This window comes from Bombina bombina, chromosome 2 (genome assembly GCF_027579735.1).
Source record: "Bombina bombina isolate aBomBom1 chromosome 2, aBomBom1.pri, whole genome shotgun sequence".
Classification (NCBI taxonomy): Eukaryota; Metazoa; Chordata; class Amphibia; order Anura; family Bombinatoridae; genus Bombina; species Bombina bombina.
In genome coordinates this window covers 67,996,633-68,022,211 of record NC_069500.1, presented here as the reverse complement: position 1 = coordinate 68,022,211, position 25,579 = coordinate 67,996,633, and the positions used below count along the sequence as shown (strand labels likewise).

Below are 25,579 nucleotides of genomic sequence, written 5' to 3'. Positions count from 1 at the left end.
TATATATAGTGGGGGATAGACACAGCAGTCACCATTTGTTTCCCCGTAAAACTTCACCTTTATTAAGGAGATATATAGTATAAGTGTGTGTAATGCGTACAGTCTTTATTGCAGTATCCACATGCATATGATAAATAAAATATTTGAAAACTTTAAGCTTCTGGTTAGGTTCTGCCTAAATGAACATTTTTATTTTTTTCAGTTTATTTGCGCTGCTGTCTAAGAAACACAACAAAGTTCTGGAACAAGCCACGCAGTCCCTGAGAGGGTCATTGGGTTCAGATGACTCCCCACTTCCTGACTACGTAAGTATCAATCTCATCTTATCGTGTGAAAAAAGTTGTCTAGCACCTAATGCTGTCATCCTTACCACAGTCTGTCAGACTCTCACACCAAAACACAGCCTTAAGAGACTCCAGAAATGACTTGATGTCTGAAATGTGGTTAAAAACTTAAGCAAAAGCTACACGGTGACAGTGCCATTAATACAGTGAAAAATGTCAGTCACCACAGTATAAAGACATTGCACTGTTCTATATATTATTTAGTAGAAAACAGAGGAAGAAATCTGTGTGCCAGAATGTAAGGCGGTCTCTTGTGTTAAGCTTACAAATGGGGGGGGGGGGGGGGTTATGTTGTGTTCCTTACAGTATTTTCCTCAATAATATATGTTCCTTAAAGCCAAAATATATACATTCAATGTGACAATATTTCCCGCCACTGATTTAACGCCTTCTCTGGTTAAAGGTTTGCCAATAAACTGTGTTTGTAAGGAAAATTATTCAGGCAGTGAATGAGGTTTTTCCCAACCTTGCCTTTATATTGGTTATCTTGAGACTAAACCACCAGTTCCAAGTATGGCATCACTTTCAAGTATGGAGAAACTGATTTAACGTGTTTGTAAATGGGAGGGGGGGCGCATTTGCACTGCTCAAAAAACAAAGCTATGAATTCTGGTTTCGGTTTTTATAGCTGAATTTACCACGTGAGAAGGAACAGTAAAGCAGACAACAACAAGATTTTGTAGGCGATATTTTGTAAATAATATAAAAATTAATGTCTGGAGTTGTGCGAACATGAGATCATTTCTGTGGTTTTTGGCGGAGGGGGGCTGTGTCCATGCTAATTAGCATAACTTTGCATATAATTATACAGCATAACATAAACTAAAGCTGACAGAGATGATTTAAAGGTCCTTTTGTGGAAAATTAGATTCTATCACCCTATTAGGCTCTTCGTTTCTGTATTTATTCTTTATTATCTACACTGACCTGAACATACGGCCATTGTCAAGGAAATACTGACATTGATACCAACTTAGCTACCAATTTAGCACTATTGATGAGGTAAAGCTGGGGTACTGAGTGAAATGGGCTTAGAAAACCAGAACAGCAGACACTGCCCCCGACCCCCCTCCTCTGCATATTATTTTATAGTGTATACTATTTATTCTGTTGGAGATTCGGCCTCCAGATCTGTGCACAATACTCAAGACTAGGCTATGAAGGTAGCATAAGAACCCTTTCTTTTTGTTCTGCTAATATCTCTTCATGTAAGATCTGCTGGACTTACCTTCTGCTCTTCTTCATTGTTAGCCAAATGTCATAGTCTCTAAAATAATTAAATTCCTAATTAATTCGTGCCAGTAAAGTTCCATTTAGTGTATTACTTTTTATGTTTATCTTCTATGTTTCTATTAATAAAGTGGAAGCTGAAAGCATTTTCCACAAAAACTAAAGGGATATGAAACCTAATTTCTCTAACATTGGTGTGTCCGGTCCACGGCGTCATCCTTACTTGTGGGAATATCTCTTCCCCAACAGGAAATGGCAAAGAGTCCCAGCAAAGCTGGCCATATAGTCCCTCCTAGGCTCCGCCCACCCCAGTCATTCTCTTTGCCGTTGCACAGGCAACATCTCCACGGAGATGGTTAAGAGTTTTTTGGTGTTTAAATGTAGTTTTTTATTCTTCTATCAAGTGTTTGTTATTTTAAAATAGTGCTGGTATGTACTATTTACTCTGAAACAGAAAAGGATGAAGATTTCTGTTTGTGAGAGGAAGATGATTTTAGCAGACAGTAACTAAAATCGATTGCTGTTTCCACATAGGACTGTTGAGATAAAGTAACTTCAGTTGGGGGAAACAGTTAGCAGACTTTTCTGCTTAAGGTATGACTAGCCATATTTCTAACAAGACCATGTAATGCTGGAAGGCTGTCATTTCCCCTCATGGGGACCGGTAAGCCATTTTCTTAGTCAAGCAAACAGAATAAAGGGCTTAATATGGGCTATAAAACTGGTAGACACTTTTATGGGCTAAATCAATTGCTTTATTTTTGCATTTTATACATGTTTATGCTGATAATTCACATTTATAAACTTGGGGAACGTTTTTTAACGGCAGGCCTATGTTAGACACCTTTTCCAGTCAGGGAGGGCCTTCCCAGTTGTAGGCTGAGCCTCATTTTCTCGCCATTACTGCGCAGTTGTTTTTGAGAGCAAGACATGCAGATGCATGTGTGAGGATCTGAAAGTAGCTGGAAAAGTTTCTAGAAGGCGTCACTTGGTATCGTATTCCCCTCTGGGCTTGGTTAGATCACAGCAAAGGCTATAGCTGGGACTGTATAGGGGTTAAATTTGTAAACGGCTCCGGTTCCGTTATTTTAGGGGTTAAAGCTCTGAAAATTGGTGTGCAATACTCTTAATGCTTTAAGACACTGTGGTGAAATTTTGGTAATTTTTGAACAATTCCTTCATACTTTTTGACATATTCAGTAATAAAGTGTTTTCTGTTTAAAATTTAAAGTGACAGTAACGGTTTTGTTTTAAAACGTTTTTTGTGCTTTATTGACAAGTTTAAGCCTGTTTAACATGTCTGTACCATCAGATAAGCTATGTTCTATATGTATGAAAGCCAATGTGTCTCCCCATTTAAATTTGTGTGATAATTGTGCCATAGCGTCCAAACAAAGTAAGGACAGTACTGCCACAGATAATGAAATTGCCCAAGATGATTCCTCAGATGAGGGGAGTAAACATGATACTACATCATCTCCTACTGTGTCTACACCAGTTTTGCCCACACAGGAGGCCCCTAGTACATCTAGCGCGCCAATGCTTATTACCATGCAACAATTGACGGCTGTAATGGATAACTCCATAGCAAATATTTTATCCAAAATGCCTACATATCAGAGAAAGCGCGATTGCTCTGTTTTAAACACTGAAGAGCAGGAGGGCGCTGATGATAATTGTTCTGTCATACCCTCACACCAATCTGAAGTGGCCATGAGGGAGGTTTTGTCAGATGGGGAAATTTCAGATTCAGAAAAATTTTCTCAACAAGCTGAACCTGATGTTGTGACATTTAAATTTAAATTAGAACATCTCCGCGCACTGCTTAAAGAGGTGTTATCTACTCTGGATGATTGTGACAACTTGGTCATTCCAGAGAAATTATGTAAGATGGACAAGTTCCTAGAGGTTCCGGTGCACCCCGACACTTTTCCTATACCCAAGCGGGTGGCGGACATAGTGAATAAGGAGTGGGAAAAGCCCAGCATACCTTTTGTTCCCCCCCCCCCTATATTTAAGAAATTATTTCCTATGGTCGACCCCAGAAAGGACTTATGGCAGACAGTCCCTAAGGTCGAGGGGGCAGTTTCTACTCTAAACAAGCGCACTACTATTCCTATCGAGGATAGTTGTGCTTTCAAAGATCCTATGGATAAAAAATTGGAGATTTTTGTACAGCAAGGTTACCTTCTACAACCCATTTCGTGCATTGTTCCTGTCACTACAGCAGCGTGGTTCTGGTTCGAGGAACTAGAAAAGTAGCTCAGTAGAGAGACTCCATATGAGGAGGTTATGGACAGAGTTCACGCACTTAAGTTGGCTAACTCTTTTATTTTAGATCCCGCTTTGCAATTAGCTAGATTAGCGGCGAAAAATTCAAGGTTTGCAATCGTGGCGCGCAGAGCGCTTTGGCTAAAGTCTTGGTCAGCGGATGTGTCATCCAAGACAAAATTGCTTAACATCCCTTTCAAAGGTAAAACTCTATTTGGACCAGAATTGAAAGAGATTATCTCAGACATCACTGGGGGAAAGGGCCACGCCCTTCCACAAGATAGGCCTTTAAAGGCCAAGAATAAGTCTAATTTTCGTTCCTTTCGCAATTTCAGGAACGGACCGGCCTCTAATTCTGCATCCTCTAAGCAAGAGGGTAATGCCTCACAACCCAAACCAGCCTGGAAACCGATGCAAGGCTGGAACAAGGGTAAGCAGGCCAAGAAGCCTGCTGCTGCTAACAAAACAGCATGAAGGAGTAGCCCCCGATCCGGGACCGGATCTAGTAGGGGGCAGACTCTCTCTCTTTGCTCAGGCTTGGGCAAGAGATGTTCAGGATCCCTGGGCACTAGAAATAGTTTCTCAGGGTTATCTTCTGGAATTCAGGGAACTACCCCCAAGGGGAAGGTTCCACATGTCTCACTTATCCTTAAACCAAATAAAGAGACAGGCGTTCTTACATTGTGTAGAAGACCTGTTAAAGATGGGAGTGATACACCCAGTTCCAATAAAGGAACAAGGAATGGGATTTTATTCAAATCTGTTCGTAGTTCCCAAAAAAGAGGGAACTTTCAGACCAATTTTGGATTTGAAGATCCTAAACAAATTTCTCAGGGTACCATCGTTCAAGATGGAAACCATTCGAACGATTCTACCCACTATCCAGGAAGGTCAATTTATGACCACCGTGGATCTAAAGGATGCGTACCTACATATTCCTATCCACAAAGAACATCATCAGTTCCTAAGGTTCGCCTTTCTGGACAAACATTACCAGTTTGTGGCCCTCCCATTTGGGTTAGCCACTGCTCCAAGGATTTTCACAAAGGTACTAGGGTCCCTTCTAGCGGTTCTAAGACCGAGGGGCATTGCAGTAGTACCTTACTTGGACGACATTCTAATACAAGCATCGTCCCTGTCAAAAGCAAAGGCTCATACAGACATCGTTCTGGCCTTTCTCAGATCACACGGATGGAAGGTGAACATAGAAAAAGGTTCTCTGTCTCCGTCAACAAGAGTTCCCTTCTTGGGAACAATAATAGATACCTTAGAAATGAGGATTTTTCTGACAGAGGTCAGAAAGTCAAAACTTCTAAGCACTTGTCAAGTTCTTCATTCTGTTCCACGTCCTTCCATAGCGCAGTGCATGGAAGTAGTAGGGTTGATGGTTGCAGCAATGGACATAGTTCCTTTTGCACGAATTCATCTAAGACCATTACAACTGTGCATGCTCAAACAGTGGAATGGGGACTATACAGACTTGTCTCCAATGATTCAGGTAGATCAGAAGACCAGAGATTCACTCCGTTGGTGGCTGACCCTGGACCATCTATCCCAGGGAATAAGCTTCCGCAGACCAGAGTGGGTCATTGTCACGACCGACGCCAGTCTAGTGGGCTGGGGCGCGGTCTGGGAATCCCTGAAAGCTCAGGGACTATGGTCTCGGGAAGAGTCTCTTCTCCCGATAAACATTCTGGAACTAAGAGCGATCTTCAATGCTCTCAGGGCTTGGCCTCAGCTAGCAAAGGCCAGATTCATAAGATTCCAATCAGACAACATGACGACCGATGCGTATATCAATCATCAGGTGGGAACAAGGAGTTCCCTGGCGATGAAAGAAGTGACCAAAATAATTCAATGGGCGGAGGATCACTCCTGCCACCTATCTGCGATCCACATCCCAGGTGTGGAAAACTGGGAAGCGGATTATCTGAGTCATCAGACATTCCATCCGGGGGAGTGGGAACTCCACCCGGAGATCTTTGCCCAACTAACTCAATTATGGGGCATTCCGGACATGGATCTGATGGCGTCTCGTCAGAACTTCAAGGTTCCTTGCTACGGGTCCAGATCCAGGGATCCCAAGGCGACTCTAGTAGATGCACTAGTAGCACCTTGGACCTTAAACCTAGCTTATGTATTTCCACCGTTTCCTCTCATTCCCAGGCTGGTAGCCAGGATCAAACAGGAGAGGGCCTCGGTGATCTTGATAGCTCCTGCGTGGCCACGCAGGACTTGGTATGCAGACCTGGTGAATATGTCATCGGTTCCACCATGGAAGCTACCTTTGAGACAGGACCTTCTTGTTCAGGGTCCATTCGAACATCCAAATCTGGTCTCCCTCCAGCTGACGGCTTGGAGATTGAACGCTTGATTCTATCAAAGCGTGGGTTTTCAGATTCTGTGATAGATACTCTGTTCAGGCCAGAAAACCGGTAACTAGAAAGATTTACCATAAAATATGGAAAAGATATATCTGTTGGTGTGAATCCAAAGGATTCCCATGGAATAAGATAAAAATTCCTAAGATTCTCTCCTTTCTACAAGAAGGTTTGGAGAAAGGATTATCTGCAAGTTCTCTAAAGGGACAGATCTCTGCTTTATCTGTCTTACTACACAAAAGACTGGCAGCTGTGCCAGATGTTCAAGCATTTGTTCAGGCTCTGGTTAGGATCAAGCCTGTTTACAGACCTTTGACTCCTCCCTGGAGTCTAAATCTAGTTCTTTCAGTTCTTCAAGGGGTTCCGTTTGAACCTCTACATTCCATAGATATTAAGTTACTATCTTGGAAAGTTTTGTTTTTGGTTGCTATTTCTTCTGCTAGAAGAGTTTCAGAGTTATCTGCTCTGCAGTGTTCTCCGCCCTATCTGGTGTTCCATGCAGATAAGGTGGTTTTGCGTACTAAGCCTGGTTTTCTTCCAAAGGTTGTTTCTAACAAGAATATTAACCAGGAGATAGTTGTACCTTCTTTATGTCCGAATCCAGTTTCAAAGAAGGAACGTTTGTTACACAATTTGGACGTAGTCCGTGCTCTAAAATTCTATTTAGAGGCTACAAAAGATTTCAGACAAACATCTTCTTTGTTTGTTGTCTATTCTGGTAAAAGGAGAGGTCAAAAAGCGACTTCTACCTCTCTTTCCTTTTGGCTTAAAAGCATCATCCGATTGGCTTATGAGACTGCCGGACGGCAGCCTCCTGAAAGAATCACAGCTCACTCCACTAGGGCTGTGGCTTCCACATGGGCCTTCAAGAACGAGGCTTCTGTTGACCAGATATGTAAGGCAGCGACTTGGTCTTCACTGCACACTTTTGCCAAATTTTACAAATTTGATACTTTTGCTTCTTCGGAGGCTATTTTTGGGAGAAAGGTTTTGCAAGCCGTGGTGCCTTCCGTTTAGGTAACCTGATTGGCTCCCTCCCTTCATCCGTGTCCTAAAGCTTTGGTATTGGTTCCCACAAGTAAGGATGACGCCGTGGACCGGACACACCAATGTTGGAGAAAACAGAATTTATGCTTACCTGATAAATTACTTTCTCCAACGGTGTGTCCGGTCCACGGCCCGCCCTGGTTTTTTAATCAGGTCTGATTAATTATTTTCTCTAACTACAGTCACCACGGTACCATATGGTTTCTCCTATATTTTTCCTCCTGTCCGTCGGTCGAATGACTGGGGTGGGCGGAGCCTAGGAGGGACTATATGGCCAGCTTTGCTGGGACTCTTTGCCATTTCCTGTTGGGGAAGAGATATTCCCACAAGTAAGGATGACGCCGTGGACCGGACACACCGTTGGAGAAAGTAATTTATCAGGTAAGCATAAATTCTGTTTTTCTTTCATGATTCAGCTAGAGCATACAGTTTTAAACAACTTTCTCATTTACTTCTATAATCTAATTTGCTTTGTCATCTCGATATCCTTTGTTGAAAAGCATATTTAGGTAGACTCAGGAGCTGGGAGCTTGCTGCTGATCAGTGAATGCACATATATGACTTTAGTCATTAGCTTAAAGGGATATGAAAGGCTAAAATTATAACTTTTTCATTGTATAGATGATTCTCAATTGAAAATATGGTTAAATACCTTGCACAGCCATATTTCAATAGTTTCCTCACAATCTTCCTCTACAAATAGGTGTTTCCAAACCCACGTGAGGCTAATTTGCATTAGGTATTTACAGTGGGCAACCAAGGTTTTCTCTCTAGTGGCATTTCCCGGTAGCTAGAGTGTTCCCTATGCATGTGCTCTTGCATTGTACCCCAGCGCATGGGCAATGTATTCCATAGCTGTATTCCATAGTCTGGTAGCCGAGGACAAAAGGCCAAGTATTAACGCATGCAAACTACTTCATATGCAACGGTGCGTATGCGCGAGACAATTATTTCCACTGCGCATGTGTCATTAATTTAATTATGGTCATTAAAATGAAACTATGGGATGATTTCACTGCATGTTGGACAGCCTATTTCTTTCATGTAATTGGCAAGAGTCCATGAGCTAGTGACGTATGGGATATACAATACTACCAGGAGGGGCAAAGTTTCCTAAACCTCAAAATGCCTATAAATACACCCCTCACCACACCACAATTCAGTTTTACAAACTTTACCTCCCTATGAAAGTGGTGAAGTAAGTTTATGCTTGATTTTCTTCTGTGATATGCGCTTCTCAGCATTTTGAAGCCCAATTCCTCTCAGAGTACAGTGGGTTAAAGAGGGACGTGAAGGGAGTATCACCTATTGAATTCTATGGTTTCCCTCACGGCAGATCTATTTCATAGGTTCTCTGTTATCGGTCGTACTGATAACCGTTTCGGTACTGGTTTGGCTATCTGCTGTATGTGGATGGGTGTCTTTCGGTAAGTATGTTTTTATTTCTTAAAGACACTCTCATCTATGGTTTGGCACTTTATGTATTTATATAAAGTTCTAAATATATGTATATTGTACTTATATTTGCCATGAGTCAGGTTTATGTATATTTCCCTTTGCAGACTATCCGTTTCAAAATTGGGAAAACATTTATGAAGTTATTTTTTCTTACCTGGGGTATAGTATTTTTTTCAAAATTGACTGTTTTCATTAATTTTCTGGGCAAATTTTAGGCTTGCGAGGTCGCAAAATGCTGATATTTATTGCGTCATTCTTGGTGCAAAAATTTTTGGCGCGAAGTTACGTTCGGTGACGCATTCCGGCATCTTAGTTGACGCCAGGTTTCCTTGCACAAGATTGCGTCTGCTATGACGCAAGTTGCGTCATTTCCAGATGTTGTTAGCGCCAAAAAAAATTTGTTTTGCGTTGCGCGTCATACTTGGCGCCAAATAATTTTATTATTTAAACCCCACTTCCTATATGCCTCTTGCCTTTTTCTATGCTCAGAGGGCTATGCTGTTTGCATTTTTGTTCCCATTCCTGAAACTGCCATATAAGGAAATTGATAATTTTGCTTTATATGTTGTTTTTTTCTCTTACGTTTGCAAGATGTCTCAATCTGATCCTGTCTCAGAAACCACTGTTGGATTCCTGCTGCCTGATAACAGTTCTACAAAAGCTAAGTGTATCTGTTGTAAGTTAGCAGAGATTATATCTCCAGCTATAGTATGTATCAGTTGTCATGATAAGCTTTTACATGCAGAGAATGTATCCATCAGTACTAGTACAATGCATGTTGTTCCTTCAACATCTAATGTACATGATAACCCTGTGAATATAAAAGATTTTATTGCTGGTGCAATTCAGAAGGCTTTGTCTGCTATTCCGCCTTCTAATGAACGTAAAAGGTCTTTTAAAACTTCTCATAAAGATGATGAATTTTCAAATGACCGAAAACATACTGAATTATCCTCCATGGATGAGGATCTACCTGATTTAGAAGATCCTACCTCAGATATTGACACTGACAATTCTACTTATCTCTTTAAGATGGAGTATATTTGTTCCTTGTTGAAAGAAGTGTTAATTACTTTGGATATTGAGGAAACTAGTCCTCTTGATATTAAAACTAGTAAAAATTTAAAGGGACAGTCAAGTTAAAAAAAACTTTCATGTTTCAAATAGGGCATGTAATTTTAAACAACTTTCCAATTTACTTTTAGCACCAATTTTGCTTTGTTCTCTTGGTATTCTTAGTTGAAAGCTAAACCTAGGAGGTTCATATGCTAATTTCTTAAACCTTGAAGGCCACCTTTAATCTAAATGCATTTTGATAGTTTTTCACCACTAGAGGGCATTTACCATGGAGACAGCTCGGTTTGGCTAAAATGCAAGAACTGAAATAAGGGGGCAGTCTGCTGAGGCTTAGATACAAGGTAATTACAGAGGTAAAATGTGTATAATTATAACTGTGTTGGTTATGCAAATCTGGGGAATAGGTAATTAAGAGAGTATCTTTTAAAACAACAACAATTCTGGTGTGTATTGTCCCTTTAAATTGTGTTTATAAACCTCTTGTTGTTACTCCAGAGGTTTTTCCAGTTCCTGATGCTATTTCCGATATGATTTCAAAGGAATGGAATAGGCCTGGTACTTCTTTTATTCCTTCTTCTAGGTTTAAAAAGTTGTATCCTTTGCCAGCAGCCAGATTGGAGTTTTGGGAAAAAATCCCCAAAGTTGATGGGGCTATTTCTACTCTTGCCAAACGTACTACTATCCCTATGAAAGATAGTACTTCCTTTAAGGATCCTTTAGATAGGAAACTTGAATCTTATCTAAGGAAAGCTTATTTATTTTCTGGCTATCTTCTCAGGCCTGCAATTTATATAGCTGATGTTGCAGCTGCATCAACCTTCTGGTTGGAAAGCTTAGTACAACAGGAAACTGATTCTGATTTTTCTAGCATTGTTCGCTTGCTTCAACATGCTAATCATTTTATCTGTGATGCTATTTTTGATATTATCAAAATTGATGATAAATCCTTCCCCCAAGGAATCTGGTTCCAATTGGAAGCCTTCTTCATGTTGAAATAAATCCAAGCCTTTTAAGAAACCAAAGCCAGCCCCCAAGTCTGCATGATGGTGCGGCCCTCATTCCAGTTCAGCTGGTGGGGGGCAGATTAAAAATGTTTCCATAACATTTGAGCAGATTCTGTCCAAAATCATTGGATTCAGAGCATTGTCTCTCAAGGGTATTGAATAGGATTCAGAATAAGACCTCCAGTGAGAAGATTTTTTCTCTCACGAGTTCCAGCAAATTCAGTGAAGGCTCATGCTTTTCTGAAGTGTGTTTCAGATCTAGAGCTTTCAGGGGTAATTATACCAGTTCCGTTTCAGGAACAGGGTCTGGGGTTTTATTCAAATCTATTCATTGTCCCAAAGAAAGAAAACTCATTCAGGCCAGTTCTGGATCTGAAAATTTTGAACCATTTTGTAAGAGTGCCAACTTTCAAAATGGTGACTATAAGGACTATTCTGCCTTTTGTTCAGCAGGTCGTTATATGTCCACGATAGACTTACAGGATGCATATCTTCACATTCCGATTCATCCAGACCACTATCAGTTTCTGAGATTCTCTTTTCTAGACAAGCATTACCAATTTGTCGCTCTTCCATTTGGCCTAGCGACAGCTCCAAGAATTTTTTCAAAGGTTCTCGGTGCCCTTCTCTCTGTAAACAGAGAACAGTGTTTTGCGGTATTTCCTTATTTGGACGATATCTTGGTACTGGCTCAGTCTTTACATTCTGCAGAATCTCACACCAATTAACTAGTATTGTTTCTTCAAAGACATGGTTGGAGGATCAATTTACCAATAAGTTCCTTGATTCCTCAGACAAGGGTCACCTTTATAGGTTTCCAGATAGATTCAGTGTCCATGACTCTGTCTCTAACAGACAAGAGACAAATAAAATTGGTTTCAGCTTTTCGGAACCTTGAGTCTGTCATTCTCTTCAGTGGCTTTGTGCATGGAAGTTTTAGGTCTCATGACTGCAACATCGGACGCGATCCCCTTTGCTCGTTTTCATATGAGACCTCTCCAGCTTTGTATGCTGAATCAATGGTGCAGGGATTATACAAAGATATCACAATTAATATCCTTAAATCCCAATGTTCGACTCTCTCTGGCTTGGTGGTTAGACCACAATCGTATAGTTCAAGGGGCCTCCTTTGTTTGCCCAACCTGGACTGAAATCACAACAGATGCAAGTATTTCAGGTTGGGGAGCTGTCTGGGGATCTCTGATAGCACAAGGGGTTTGGAAATCTCAAGAGGCTAGGTTACCAATCAATATTTTAGAACTCTGTGCTATTTTCAGGGCTTTTCAGGTTTGGCCTCTATTGAAGAGAGAACCATTCATTTGTTTTCAGACAGACAATGACACAACTGTGGCATATGTCAATCATCAGGGTGGGACTCGCAGTCCCCTAGCTATGAAAGAAGTATTTCAGATACTTGCTTGGGTGGAATCCAGCTCTTTTGTAAACAATTGGGAAGCGGATTATCTCAGCCGTCAGACTTTACATCAGGGGGAGTGGTCACTCCATTCAGATGTGGGGTCTTCCAGAAATAGATATGTTTGCTTCCCATTTTAACAAGAAAATTCCCATGTATCTGTCCATGTCCAGGAATCCTCAGGCGGAGTTGATAGATGCGTTAGCAGTTCCTTGGTTTTACCAACCTTCTTATATCTTCCCGCCTCTAGTTGTTCTTCCAAAAGTGATCTCCAAGATCATCATGGCACATTCGTTTGGGCTTCTGGTAGCACCAGCATGGCCTCACAGGTTCTGGTATGCGGACCTTGTCCGGATGTCCAATTGTCTACCTTGGCCACTTCCTTTAAGACCAGATCTTCTGTCTCAAGGACCGTTTTTCCATCAGGATCTCCAATCATTAAATTTGAAGGTATGGAAATTGAAAGCTTAGTGCTTAGTCATAGAGATTTCTCTGACTCAGTGATTTATACTATGGGGCATATTTATCAAGGTCTGTCGGACCTGATCCGACAGTGCGGATCAGGTCCGACAGACCTCGCTGAATACGCCGAGCAATATGCTCACTGTATTCAGCATTGCACCAGCAGCTCACAAGAGCTGCTGGTGCAACGCCGCCCCCTGCAGACCAATAGGCCTCCAGCATGGGGGTGTCAATAAACCCGATCTTACTCGATCGGGTTGATTTCCGGCGATGTGTGTCCGCCTGCTCAGAGCAGGCGGACAGGTTATGGATCAGCGTTTCTGCAGGCTCGCCAGAAACACAGGGCATCAAGCTCCATTCGGAGCTTGATACATATGCCCCTTAGTTATAGGCTCGTAAATCTGTTTCTAGGAAGATTTATTAGAGTTTGGAAGACTTGTATTTCATGGTGTTCTTTTCATAAATTCTCCTGGCATTCTTTTAGAATTCCTAGAATTTTACAGTTTCTTCAGGATGGTTTGGATAAAGGTTTGTCTGCAAGTTCCTGGAAGGGACAAATCTCTGCTCTTTCTGTTTTATTTCACAGAAAGATTGCTAAACTTCCTGATATTCACGGTTTTGTTCAGGCTTTGGTTCATATCAAGCCTGTCATTAAATCAATCTCTCCTCCTTGGAGTCTTAATTTGGTCTTGAGAACTTTACAGCCTCCTCCTTTTGAGCCTATGCATTATTTGGATATTAAACTACTTTCTTGGAAAGTGTTGTTCCTTTTGGCTATCTCTTCTCCTAGAAGAGTTTCTGAATTATCTGCTCTTTCTTGTGAGTCACCTTTTCTGATTTTTCATCAAGATGAGGCAATTTTGCAGACTTCATTTAAATTTTTACCTAAAGTTGTGAATTCGAACAACATAATAGGGAAATTGTTGTCCCCTCTTTGTGTCCTAATCCTAAGAATTCTTTGGAGAGATCCTTACATTCTCTGGATGTTGTAAGAGCTTTGAAATATGTTGAAGCTACTAAAGATTTCAGGAAGACTTCTAGTTTTTCTATTTGTTGTCTTTTCTGGTTTCAGGAAAAGTCAGAAAACTTCTGCGATTTCCTTGACATCTTGGTTAAAGCTTTTGATTCATAAGGCTTATGTGGAGTCGGGTCAGGCCCCGCCTCAGAGAATCACAGCTCATTCTACTAGATCAGTCTCCACTTCGTGGACTTTTAATAATGAAGCTTCAGTTGATCAGATTTGCAAAGCAGCGACTTGGTCTTCTTTGCATGCACTTACTAAATTCTACCGTTTTGATTTATTTGCCTCTCCGGAAGCAGTTTTTGGTAGAAAAGTTCTTCAGGCAGCTGTTTCAGTTTGATTCATCTGCTTATGTTTTAAGTTTTTTTCTTTTCAATTATAAGAAAAACTTATTCTTTTGAATGTGGATTTAATTTTTCAGCGGAAAATGGCTGTTTTTATTTGTATCCCTCCCTCTCTAGTGACTCTTCTGTGGAGTTCCACATCTTGGGTATTAATATCTTATACGTCACTAGCTCATGGACTCTTGACGATGACATGAAAGAAAACATAATTTATGTAAGAACTTAACTGATAAATTAATTTCTTTCATATTGACAAAAGTCCATGAGACCCACCCTTTTTATGGTAGTTATGTTTTATTGTATAAAGTACAATTATATTTCCAGTTCCTTTTTTAGATGCTTTTTACTCCTTTTTCTATCACCCCACTACTTGGCTATTCATTAAACTGAATTGTGGGTGTGGTGAGAGGTGTATTTATAGGCATTTTGAGGTTTGGGAAACTTTGCCCCTCCTGGTAGGATTGTATATCCCATACGTCACTAGCTCATGGACTCTTGCCAATATGAGAGAAATTAATTTATCATGTAAGTTCTTACGTAAATTATGTTTCTCTTGCAAGGTGTATCCAGTCCACGGATTCATCCTTTACTTGTGGGATATTCTCATTCCCTACAGGAAGTGGCAAAGAGAGCACACAGCAAAGCTGTCCATATAGCTCCCCCTCTAGCTACACCCCCCAGTCATTCTCTTTGCCGGCTCTAAGCACTAGGCTACATCTGACTGCTTGGAGATTGAACGCTTAATTCTATCAAAGCGTGGGTTCTCTGAGTCAGTTATAGATACTCTAATTCAGGCTAGAAAGCCTGTCACCAGGAAAATCTACCATAAGATATGGCGGAAATATCTTTGTTGGTGTGAATCCAAGGGTTACTCATGGAGTAAGATTAGGATTCCCAGGATATTGTCTTTTCTCCAAGAAGGATTGGAGAAAGGATTGTCAGCTAGTTCCTTAAAAGGACAAATATCTGCTTTGTCTATCCTGTTACACAAGCGTCTGGCAGAGGTACCAGACGTTCAAGCGTTTGCTCAGGCTTTAGTCAGAATCAAGTCTGTCTACAAACCTGTGGCTCCGCCATGGAGTTTGAATCTAGTTCTTTCAGTTCTTCAAGGGGTTCCGTTTGAACCTTTACAGTCCATAGACATTAAGTTGTTATCTTGGAAAGTTTTGTTTTTGATAGCTATCTCTTCTGCTAGAAGAGTTTCAGAATTATCTGCCTTACAGTGTGATTCACCTTACCTGGTGTTCCACGCAGATAAGGTAGTTTTGCGTACCAAGCCTGGTTTTCTTCCTAAAGTTGTTTCTAACAAGAATATTAACCAGGAAATAGTTGTTCCTTCTCTGTGTCCTAATCCATCTTCGAAGAAGGAACGTCTATTACACAATCTTGATGTAGTTCATGCTTTAAAGTTCTATTTACAAGCAACTAAGGATTTCAGACAAACATCTTCCTTGTTTGTTATCTATTCTGGTAAGAGGAGAGGTCAGAAAGCGACTGCTACCTCTCTTTCCTTTTGGCTGAAAAGCATCATCCGTTTGGCCTATGAGACTGCTGGCCTGCAACCTCCTGAAAGAATTACTGCTCATTCTACCAGAGCAGTGGCTTCCACATGGGCTTTCAAAAATGAGGCTTCTGTTGAACAGATTTGTAAGGCAGCGACTTGGTCTTCACTGCAAATTTTACAAATTCGATACTTTTGCTTCTTCGGAGGCTATTTTTGGGAGAAAGGTTTTGCAAGCAGTGGTGCCTTCCGTTTAAGGTACCTGTCTTGTTCCCTCCCTTCATCCGTGTCCTAAAGCTTTGGTATTGGTATCCCACAAGTAAAGGATGAATCCGTGGACTGGATACACCTTGCAAGAGAAAACAGAATTTATGCTTACCTGATAAATTACTTTCTCTTGCGGTGTATCCAGTCCACGGCCCGCCCTGGCATTTAAGTCAGGTAAAAAAATTTTTGTTTAAACTACAGTCACCACTGCACCCTATGGTTTCTCCTTTTTCTTCCTAACCTCCGGTCGAATGACTGGGGGGTGGAGCTAGAGGGGGAGCTATATGGACAGCTTTGCTGTGTGCTCTCTTTGCCACTTCCTGTAGGGAATGAGAATATCCCACAAGTAAAGGATGAATCCGTGGACTGGATACACCGCAAGAGAAAGTAATTTATCAGGTAATCATAAATTCTGGGGTTTTTTGGGTGTTGTTACTGAAGTCATTATGAAGTTATTATTCGTTTAAAAAAAAAAAAAAAGTAGGTAGGATTTGTATTTATTTTTTAGATATATCTATCTGTGTGTTTTGTTACGCCAACCTTTAACACAGTTTTGTGAAGCTAAAAGGGGAAAGAAGCACAAAGCCACTATAAATGTACACAGTTTAAAATGTATTTTAATGAATAAAAAAAAAACATTAACACACTCATATGTTAAAACCTCAGAAATGATGAGGTATTAGGAACACAGTGACCGCATATGCTGCGATCAAGCACTTTCAACTAGTATGTCTGTAGATCCTGTTGTAGACCCCTCTGTGATGTCAATAGAGGATTCCTTAGTCTGTAATCAGGTTTGCATACAAGCTGTCAGGCTGAAATCTTCAAACCGCGGCTGCTCCGGTGCTCTCACTATGCCGGCTTGAGTGCTACTGGGCAAATCTCGCAGGAGTCGTGGGCATGGCCTAACACGTTTCGTGAGGTACTCACTTCGTCAGAGGCTCTGATGAAGTGAGGAGTACCTCATGAAACACGGTCACTGTGTTCCTAATACCTCATCATTTCTGAGGTTTTAACATGTGAGTGTGTTGATGTTTTTGTTTTTTATTCATTAAAATAAATTTTAAACGGTGTACATTTAGAGTGGCGTTCCCCTTTTATCTTCACATGTCCTTTCTGAGAGGTGCTCCAACACCTGCATGAGTAAAAGCAGTATCGCCACCAGGATCATTAACAACTACAAGAACACAACCAGGACTGAATATTAATTGTGGTCCCTTATAGGCTTATTCACTTGGATGTTTTAAGGGACTCGTATGTGTTATGAGCTTTTTTTTTACAGAAAGGGAGGTGGATTGACCCTTTCCCGTCGGGATTTATTTGTTTACATTGGGAAAAAAGTTAACCCCTTAAGGACCAGCGACGTACCCTGTATGTCACTCGTCTTTTTTTGGAACTTGATTGTTTTATAGCGCGGTCTTGCCACCAGCGTTGAGACTGCTTTATTCCACAAAGCCTGCTGGAAGGAGTGCATTAATAGCGTGTTCTTGCTAGACTTGTGCTATTATGTCCTGAAAAAACCCTTAACGACCAGTGGCATACAGGGTACATTGTGGTCATTAAGGGGTTAATAAATAAGTAAAAATTTGATGATGGGATCGTGTCAGGGGGGAGTGCCTATGACGCTAGGCACCCCCTACAGCTCGCAATCTCATTTAGCAAGTGGCTATGGCTTCAGGACAGTCAAACGGCTAGGACGTTCCATGCCGTCCTAACGGCGCTAAAGCCCAGCACAGTTAGGATGGCATGGAACGTTCTAACGGCGGGAAAGGGTTAATTAAATAAACTTCCAATACAGGTGGCAAACACAAGTCCTGTAGAATAATTTATAAATGCCTGGGACATGCAAAAGGCAATGCTAAGAAAACAGTAACATGTAATATGGGAAGACTTGATTGGCCTTTTTGGTTTTTATCTACTGTCAAATTTTATGTTTCTGGGTTTTTGCAGGATCAGGATGCAAAAAAGCAGAGGATTCGCCCAGCAGTAAATACAAATATATTTATTGACAATATTAAAAAAGATACATCTTCTTTGGAGGATACTGTAGCAAACAAACAGCAGTTATATACATGCGGTGTGGCACTCAATGGCTTACGCGTTTCCGTTTAGGGAGCCATAATCATAGCCTGTAGTGCTTAGTGTCACGCCTGTTAAAATACACCTGCGTGGTTTCTAATTGGATAAAATTTATACAATACCCACATGCTAGATCAATCACTATTGTGAAATCTTTACCTCACACATTTATGTCACGGCAGGTGACACAGAACTATAACATTAAGCTCTTAATTAATGACAGACAGTTACTTAACAAAGGGTAATATAAAAGATTAGTCATATTGCACAAAATTCCAACAGATTAAACCCATTATACATAAGGCTGGTAAATGCACATGAGCCCTTGATGGATAGCAATGGTGTATATCACATAATACTATTTAAACTTTGGTAGAAACACGTGAGGCTCAGGATAAACGCACCAATCACAGAGGGACTGCTGCCAGTCCAGCATAAAGGGGCTAAGATACCTGACCCTAGAGAATATCCTAAATACCATATATGAATATTGACCTGATATATTCCCTAATAGTCTACCCGATGCATAATATCACAGGACAGATGTCCTCTAAGGCGAACCTACCAAAGGGAGGAAATTATCAGATAGTCTGATCATAGACACTTAGTCCCAATACAGACTTCTAGTAGATGACAGGTGTTATATTACGGGTTATCCCCAGTTAGAATAAACATATATGAGCAGTGAAGGGCTACTCCCAGAGGTTCATCACATCATATCTCGAGTTTAAACCCTTAGGTATCCTTGTGCCCAGTGTAAAAATCCAGTATGCTTCTCTTTTGGCCAAAATGCGATCAATATCACCACCACTTTTCGGTTTATGGATTTTTTCAATCGCACCACAATGCAAAGGATTTAAGATTCCTTTTATGGTAAATGCCAAAATGTTGAACAATTGGAGTTGTCGACCTTGTGGTTGTAAATGAGGAGAGATGCTCCCTGATTTTGGTGTTCACATATTTAGTGGTGAGCCCAGCATACTGGATCTTACACTGGGCACATTCTATCATATACACTACATATTTGGATGCGCAGTTCATACATGAGCCTATGTTATAAACCTTATGGGTAACTGGTGAAGGAGGTAGTAACCTTAACATATTCACAAGGTTTACACTTATGATGTCCACATTTGAACATACCCAGGTGGCTAAGCCAATAACTGCTTGATGTTTTTTTATTTGGTAAAAGTGTTGAAGATAGTATATATCCCAGAGTTGGGCCTTTTTTGTAGGAACACCGTATGCCCTTCTGGACTGTGTCAATAAGCCTGTCATCAGCATTTAGGATTGGGAAATGTTTGTGTATTATAGAACAGATCTGTGAGTATTGAGCGCTATGTCCTGTGACAAAGGTCACCCCATCAAAATAATTTTTATTATGAGTATTAGATTCAAGTAGACTCTCCCTTGTTCACTGATTGTTTGGCATTATGTATAGCCTTACAAAGATACTTTCTTTCCTTAAGTCTGTGTTCAAGATCAATACAGAGTCTACTGAAATCATTAGGATCCGAACAGTTCCATTTTAATCTTATAAACTCACCCTTTGCTATGGCCTGTGGAACTTGTTCTGGGTGACAACTGTTGCCACTTAGGACTGAATTGCCTGATATGGGTTTCCTGTAGGCAGTAGACTTCATAGACCCATTTTCCAAACCCTCAAGAGTAAGATCTAAATAATTGATGTGTTTGGGATTGTGCTCAAAAGTTAACCCCAGGCCCATATTATTTTTGTTCAAGTATGTGACAAAATTGTCAATCTGGTTCTCTCGACCTGTCCAGATGAACAACAGGTCATCTATATACCGCTTATAAAGCAATATATATGATGCCTGTATGGGTTGCCATCTCCAAAGATGTGGGAAAACTCCCAAAAGCCTAGGAACAAGTTAGCATAAGACGGGGCGAATTTCGCCCCCATGGCTGTTCCACATCTTTGGAGATAGTATACCCCTTCAAATAGAAAAAAGTTATGGGTGAGCAGAAAGCCCACTACTTTGATGATATATACATTGAAATCCTCAAAAAAAAATCAGTGAAGTGTTCCAGAAAGAAGCATATGGCCTCCAGCCCTTTATCATGAGGGATACTGGAATACAGGGAGATGGCATCCACTGTAAGCCACCTGGATCCCTCTATCCGCTTCACCTCTTTGATCATTTGAAGGACATGTTTTATATCACGTAGATGTGAGGGAAGTGAATTGGCCAATGGTTGTAGGATATAGTCTACCCATTCTGACAGATTACCTAGTAAAAAATCAATATCACTTACAATTGGACGTCCCTTGATGTTTTCTAGGGATTTATGGACTTTAGGGAAGTGGTGGAACAGGGGAATTCTAGGATGATCAGGTAACAAGTAATCTGTAGTTGCTGCATCCAGGAACCCCTGCTCCAACCCTTCGTCCAAAATATCTTTTAACTCTGCCTGGAAAATTTGCATGGGATTTTTCTTTAGCACTAAATACTCTTTAGGGTTGGTTAATTGCCGCAACCCTTCTGCTATGTATGAGTCACGGTCCATGACAACAACCGTACCTCCTTTGTCTGCTTTCCTTATTGTGAGTTCAGTATTGTCTTTTAATTCTTTAATGGCCTTCCTTTCACTGGTACTCAGATTCTGCCTTTGATGTATGGTTAGTTCCTTTAGGGTAACTAAGTCCTTCTGTACCCTATTATAGAATGTCTCTATAATGTTCCCACTATTATGAATAGGATAGAATGTGGACTTTTTCTTGAATCAGGGACCCCTACTCCCTTGGGTTTTTGCATCCTAAATGCAAGAGACAGCTGGACATCTTCTATCTTTGTATTTCCTTTTCTCTCTATATTGCACTTCTTTATGGGGTAAATAAAAGACACTTTTAAGGTTCCTCTTTCATTCTCTAGTTAATTTGGCTGTCAAATAAAAAGCAGCTGTTTTTCTCTGCTTCTAAATCTTAAGAGAAAACCCCACGGTCCGTCTCACAGCATCTGGAAATAATAGAACTTTTAAAACCAAGTTAAAATGAAAAAAGGCGATGTTTGTTTTATGTGGGATGAAATTATTTTATTTCAGGATCTTTAATTCAGCCATTAGGATGGTTATTAAATTTCCTTAATACAAAAGGCTGTTTTTATAAAGGTTATTTTTTCCCCTCCCTCCATATTTTCTTTGTATGATAAAGTTACAGCTGATGAGAGTGAAAGATAGACACTTCCTGTTTTAGCAGTAGAATTAAAAGGGACACTGTACTATTTTTTTATTGTCCTTCCTTACCTATATAAAAGAGAAGCATCTTAAAGGGACACTTAACCCAAATTTTTTCTTTAGTCATTCAGATAGAGCATGCAAATTCCATCTAATACGAGGAGAGTCCTCTGCTTCATTCATTACTTGTGGGAAATACAGAACCTGGCCACCAGGAGGCGGCAAAGACACCGAAGCCAAAGGCTTAAATACCTCCCCCCACTTCCCTCATCCCCCAGTCATTCTTTGCCTTTCGTCACAGGAGGATGGCAGAGAAGTGTCAGAAGATTTCAGAGTAGTCTCTTATGGAGGGTAGTACTCTTCATAATGGGACTGGAGTTTTAAGTAGTCTTGTCAGCCTCTCAGTGAGAGCATTGACTAATGTTAGGGTCTGGAGATGCAGGGAGAGTCTTACTGCGAAACCATCCAGACTCGTATTAACAGCTCCTTAAGCAATCAGTGTTGACGAGTTTCACTGCCTGCTTTCTTCACTCAAGTCCATGTCAGGAGCAATGCTACACACTGTCAAACTTGAGAGGCCGTGTTCCTGTTCCATGGCGTTGATTCTGGTAAGATCGTTTCATTTTCTATATCTATAATGATAATGCAAGAAGACAGGGTCACAGTGTGGCTCCTCTACCTGTATAGAAGGTGATTATTGAACAGGGTGGGATGTATACATGATTGTGTTTCATTGTGTTTTTGCTGCGACATTTGTGAGATGTGGCTCTGGCAATGTAGAACAGTCCGTTTTTTTCCTTCCTTGATTACTGCGCAGCCTGTTTAGTTGACGTGCTTTTTTCCTGGCTCCAGAGGAGGTCCTGCACAATACTCCCTGTGAGCGGGTGTGGCCTCTTTCTCTTCCTTTTCATGACTATTGGTTGCAGGAGACGTTTACAAAGTTTCTTTGTGGGCCTGGGTCATAGGAGGTGCTGAGTGCCCTGGCCATTGGAAGTATAAAGGTGTCATGTAATCATTTTCTGTAGTCTTTATTAATGCGCAAGCTATGGAGGACTCTGATATGTTAGAGGGTACTCCCTCTTTAACTAAATCTAGTGCCTGTGTTTATTGTGAAGAGGTTTCGATATCTCCACCTGCTCAACTATGTTCCACATGCCTCGACAAAATAGTGATATCTAAAAGAAATAAAATTTTTAGTACCACTGAGCCGTCTACCTCTGAGGGGTCTATGTCCCGTGAGGTGCATACCCTACATTCATCTCTGATTACACATGCAGCTCCCCAGTGCACTGCTAATCCTCCTGCGGGAGGCGCCACGTTGCCGCCCGATTTTGCTGAGCAGTTGCAAACGGCGGTATCTGCGGTCATTAGTGCTTTACCTCGCCTAACCAAGTGCAAGTGAAAGGTTAAACATTTCTATCCTTCCCAGGGGTCATCTACTCCATTGGATGTATCTGAGACTAGATTATCCGCTGATGCTGAGGTTTCCGATACTTCGTAGGCTTCTCTCTCTGGTTCGGAATCTGCGGCCTCTAGGGCTCCGGCTGTGGAGGAACCAGACTTTAGGTTTAGGATGGAGAACCTACGCTTTTTGTTAAGAGGTGTTAGCGACTCTAGAGGTTCCAGAACCGAAGCTACCGGAGGAACCTTCTATTCCTAAGCTGGATAAAGTTTATGAGGACAGGGTAGTGCCCCAGACTTTCCCGGTTCCCGTAAAGATGGCGAATATTATCAAGAATGAATGGGAGAGACTTGGATCGTCTTTCTCCCCTTCTTCGTTTGAAAAATTGTTCCCAGCTCCAGATGCTCAGCTAGAATTATGGGGATCTGTCCCTAAGGTTGACGGAGCTATCTCCACGCTCGCTAAACGCACCACTATCCCACTTGAGGATAGTTCTTCATTTAAGGAACCGATGGATAAGAAATTAGAGACCCTGTTAAGAAAAATGTTTCAGCACACTGGGTTCGTTTTTCAACCTGCAGCCGCAGTTGCTGCGGTTGCAGCAGCCTCTACCTATTGGTGCGACTCTGTCAGAGATGATCGGGTGGAGACTCCCCTTGATTAAATTCATGAGGGTTGCAAATTCTTTTTGTGGTCCAAAAGAAGGAGGGCACATTTTGCCTGATTCTAGATCTCAATTGCTTAAACAAGTTTCTGTCGGTTCCATAGTTCAAAATGGAAACAATAAGGTCTATACTGCCCCTAGTTCAAGAGGGTCAGTTTATGACTACAATAAACTTGAAGGGCGCTTACCTTCATGTGCCAATCCACAAGGCATGTGCATGCTGAGGCAGTGGAACAGCGATCATTCCGACCTTTCCCAACTGATCTCTCTGGACAACGGGTCGAGGGAGTCTCTCTATCTTGTTGTCTCCGTCCAGAACAGCTTTCCCAGGGAACATCCTTTCTCAGACCATCTTGGGAGATTGTGACTACGGAAGCGAGTCTCTCAGGTTGGGGAGTGGTTTGTGGTGCCAAGAAGGCACAGGGCAGGTGGAATCGGAAGGAGTCTCTTCTCCTGATCAATATCCTGGAATTTCGGGCGATCTTCAACGCTCTGGAGGCTTGCCCCCTCCTGGGTTCGTCCATGTTCATCAGATTCCAGTCGGACAACATTACCTTGGTGGCTTACATCAACCACCAGGGGGGAACGAGAAGCTCCCTAGCCATGAAGGAAGTATCTATTGAAGTGTTTGCGGAGATTTGCTACAGTTGAGGGACTCCGGAGATAGATCTCATGGCATCCAGACTTAACTGCAAGCTTCCCAGATACGGGCCACGGTCCAGGGATCCCCAGGCGGAGCTGATAGATGCCTTAGCAGTGTCTTGTGGATAGAACCTAGTGTACATATTTCCACTGTTACCACTTCTACCTCGTGTAGTGGCACGCATCAAACAGGAGCAAGCGTCAACTATTCTGATTGCTCCATCGTGGCCATGGAGGACATGGTTTGCGAATCTAATGGGGATGTCATCCTTCCCTCCATGGAGGTTGCCATGTTGCAGGGATCTGCTGGTACAGGGCCCCTTTGTGCATCAGAATCTAGGTTCTCTGAGGCTGACTGCGTGGAGATTGAACGCTTAGTCTTAGCCAGAAGAGGTTTTTCTGAGAGGGTGATTGATGCTCTCATTCAAGCCAAAAAGCAGGTGACCCGTCACATCTATCATAAGGTGTGGAGGACCTACTTACTCTGGTGTGACTCTCGTGGATATTCCTAGCATAAGGTCAAGGTATCCAGAATTCTTTCCTTCCTCCAGGACTGTCTGGAGGAGGGACTTGCCGCCAGTTCCTTAAGGGGACAGATTTTGGCTCTATTTGTGCTGTTACACAAGAAGCTCGCTGAGCTTCATGATATTCAGTCTTTCTTTCATGTAATTGGCAAGAGTCCATGAGCTAGTGACGTATGAGATATACAATCCTACCAGGAGGGGCAAAGTTTCCCAAACCTCAAAATGCCTATAAATACACCCCTCACCACACCCACAATTCAGTTTTTAAAATCTTTGCCTCCCTATGAAGTAAGTTTGTGCTGGATTTTCTTCTGTGCTATGCGCTTCTCAGCATTTTGAAGCCCGGTTCCTCTCAGAGTACAGTGAATGTCTGAGGGATGTGAAGGGAGTATCACCTATTGAATTCTATAGTTTTCCTTGCGGGAAATCTTTTCATAGGTTCTCTGTTATCGGTCGTAGAGATTCATCTCCTACCTCCCTTTTCAGATCGACGATATACTCTCATATTCCATTACCTCTACTGATAACCGTTTCAGTACTGGTTTGGCTATCTGCCATATGTGGATGGGTGTCTTCCGGTAAGTATGTTTCATTACTTAAGACACTCTCAGCTATGGTTTGGCACTTATTGTATTAATATAAAGTTCTAAATATATGTATTGTACTTATATTTGCCATGAGTCAGGTTTATTTTCCTTTTGCAGACTTTTAGTTTCAAAATTGGGAAAACATATTTAGGAAGTTATTTTTTCTTACCTGGGGTATAGTCTTTTCTTCAAATTGACTGTTTTTCATTAATTTTTGCAGGCAAAATGCTGATATTTATTGAGTCATTCTTTGCGCGAGAATTTTTTTGTCGGAAAGGTACGTTTGGTGACACAAATGTGTAATTTCCGGTGTCTTAGTAGACGCCAGGTCTCCTTGCACAAGGTTGCGTCTGCCATGACCCGAGTTGCGTCATTTCCAGATGTTGTTAGAGCCCAAAAATTTCATTTTGCGTTGAGCGTCATACTTGGTGCCAAATAATTTAATTATTTAAACCCCATTTCCGGTATGCCTCTTGCCTTTTTCTATGCTCAGAGGGCTATGCTGTTTGGATTTTTTTCCCATTCCTGAAACTGCAATATATGGAAATTGATAACTTTGCTTTATATGTTGTTTTTTCTCTTACATTTGCAAGATGTCTCCAATCTCTCCAATCTAGCTATGAAAGAAGTATCTTGGATACTTTCTTGGGCGAAATCCAGCTCTT

The 25,579-nt window shown here is 41.4% G+C and overlaps 1 protein-coding gene across 2 annotated transcripts in view; it reads left to right on the top strand.

Moving 5' to 3' along the window:
* DYM (dymeclin) overlaps nt 1-25,579 on the top strand; it is a 1,389,654-nt gene that overhangs the window by 989,473 nt on the left and 374,602 nt on the right. For both annotated transcript variants that reach the window (XM_053701098.1, XM_053701099.1), the window contains one exon: nt 203-305. In XM_053701098.1, coding sequence (XP_053557073.1) covers nt 203-305 — 103 coding nt within the window. The remainder of the gene's footprint in view (nt 1-202; nt 306-25,579) is intronic.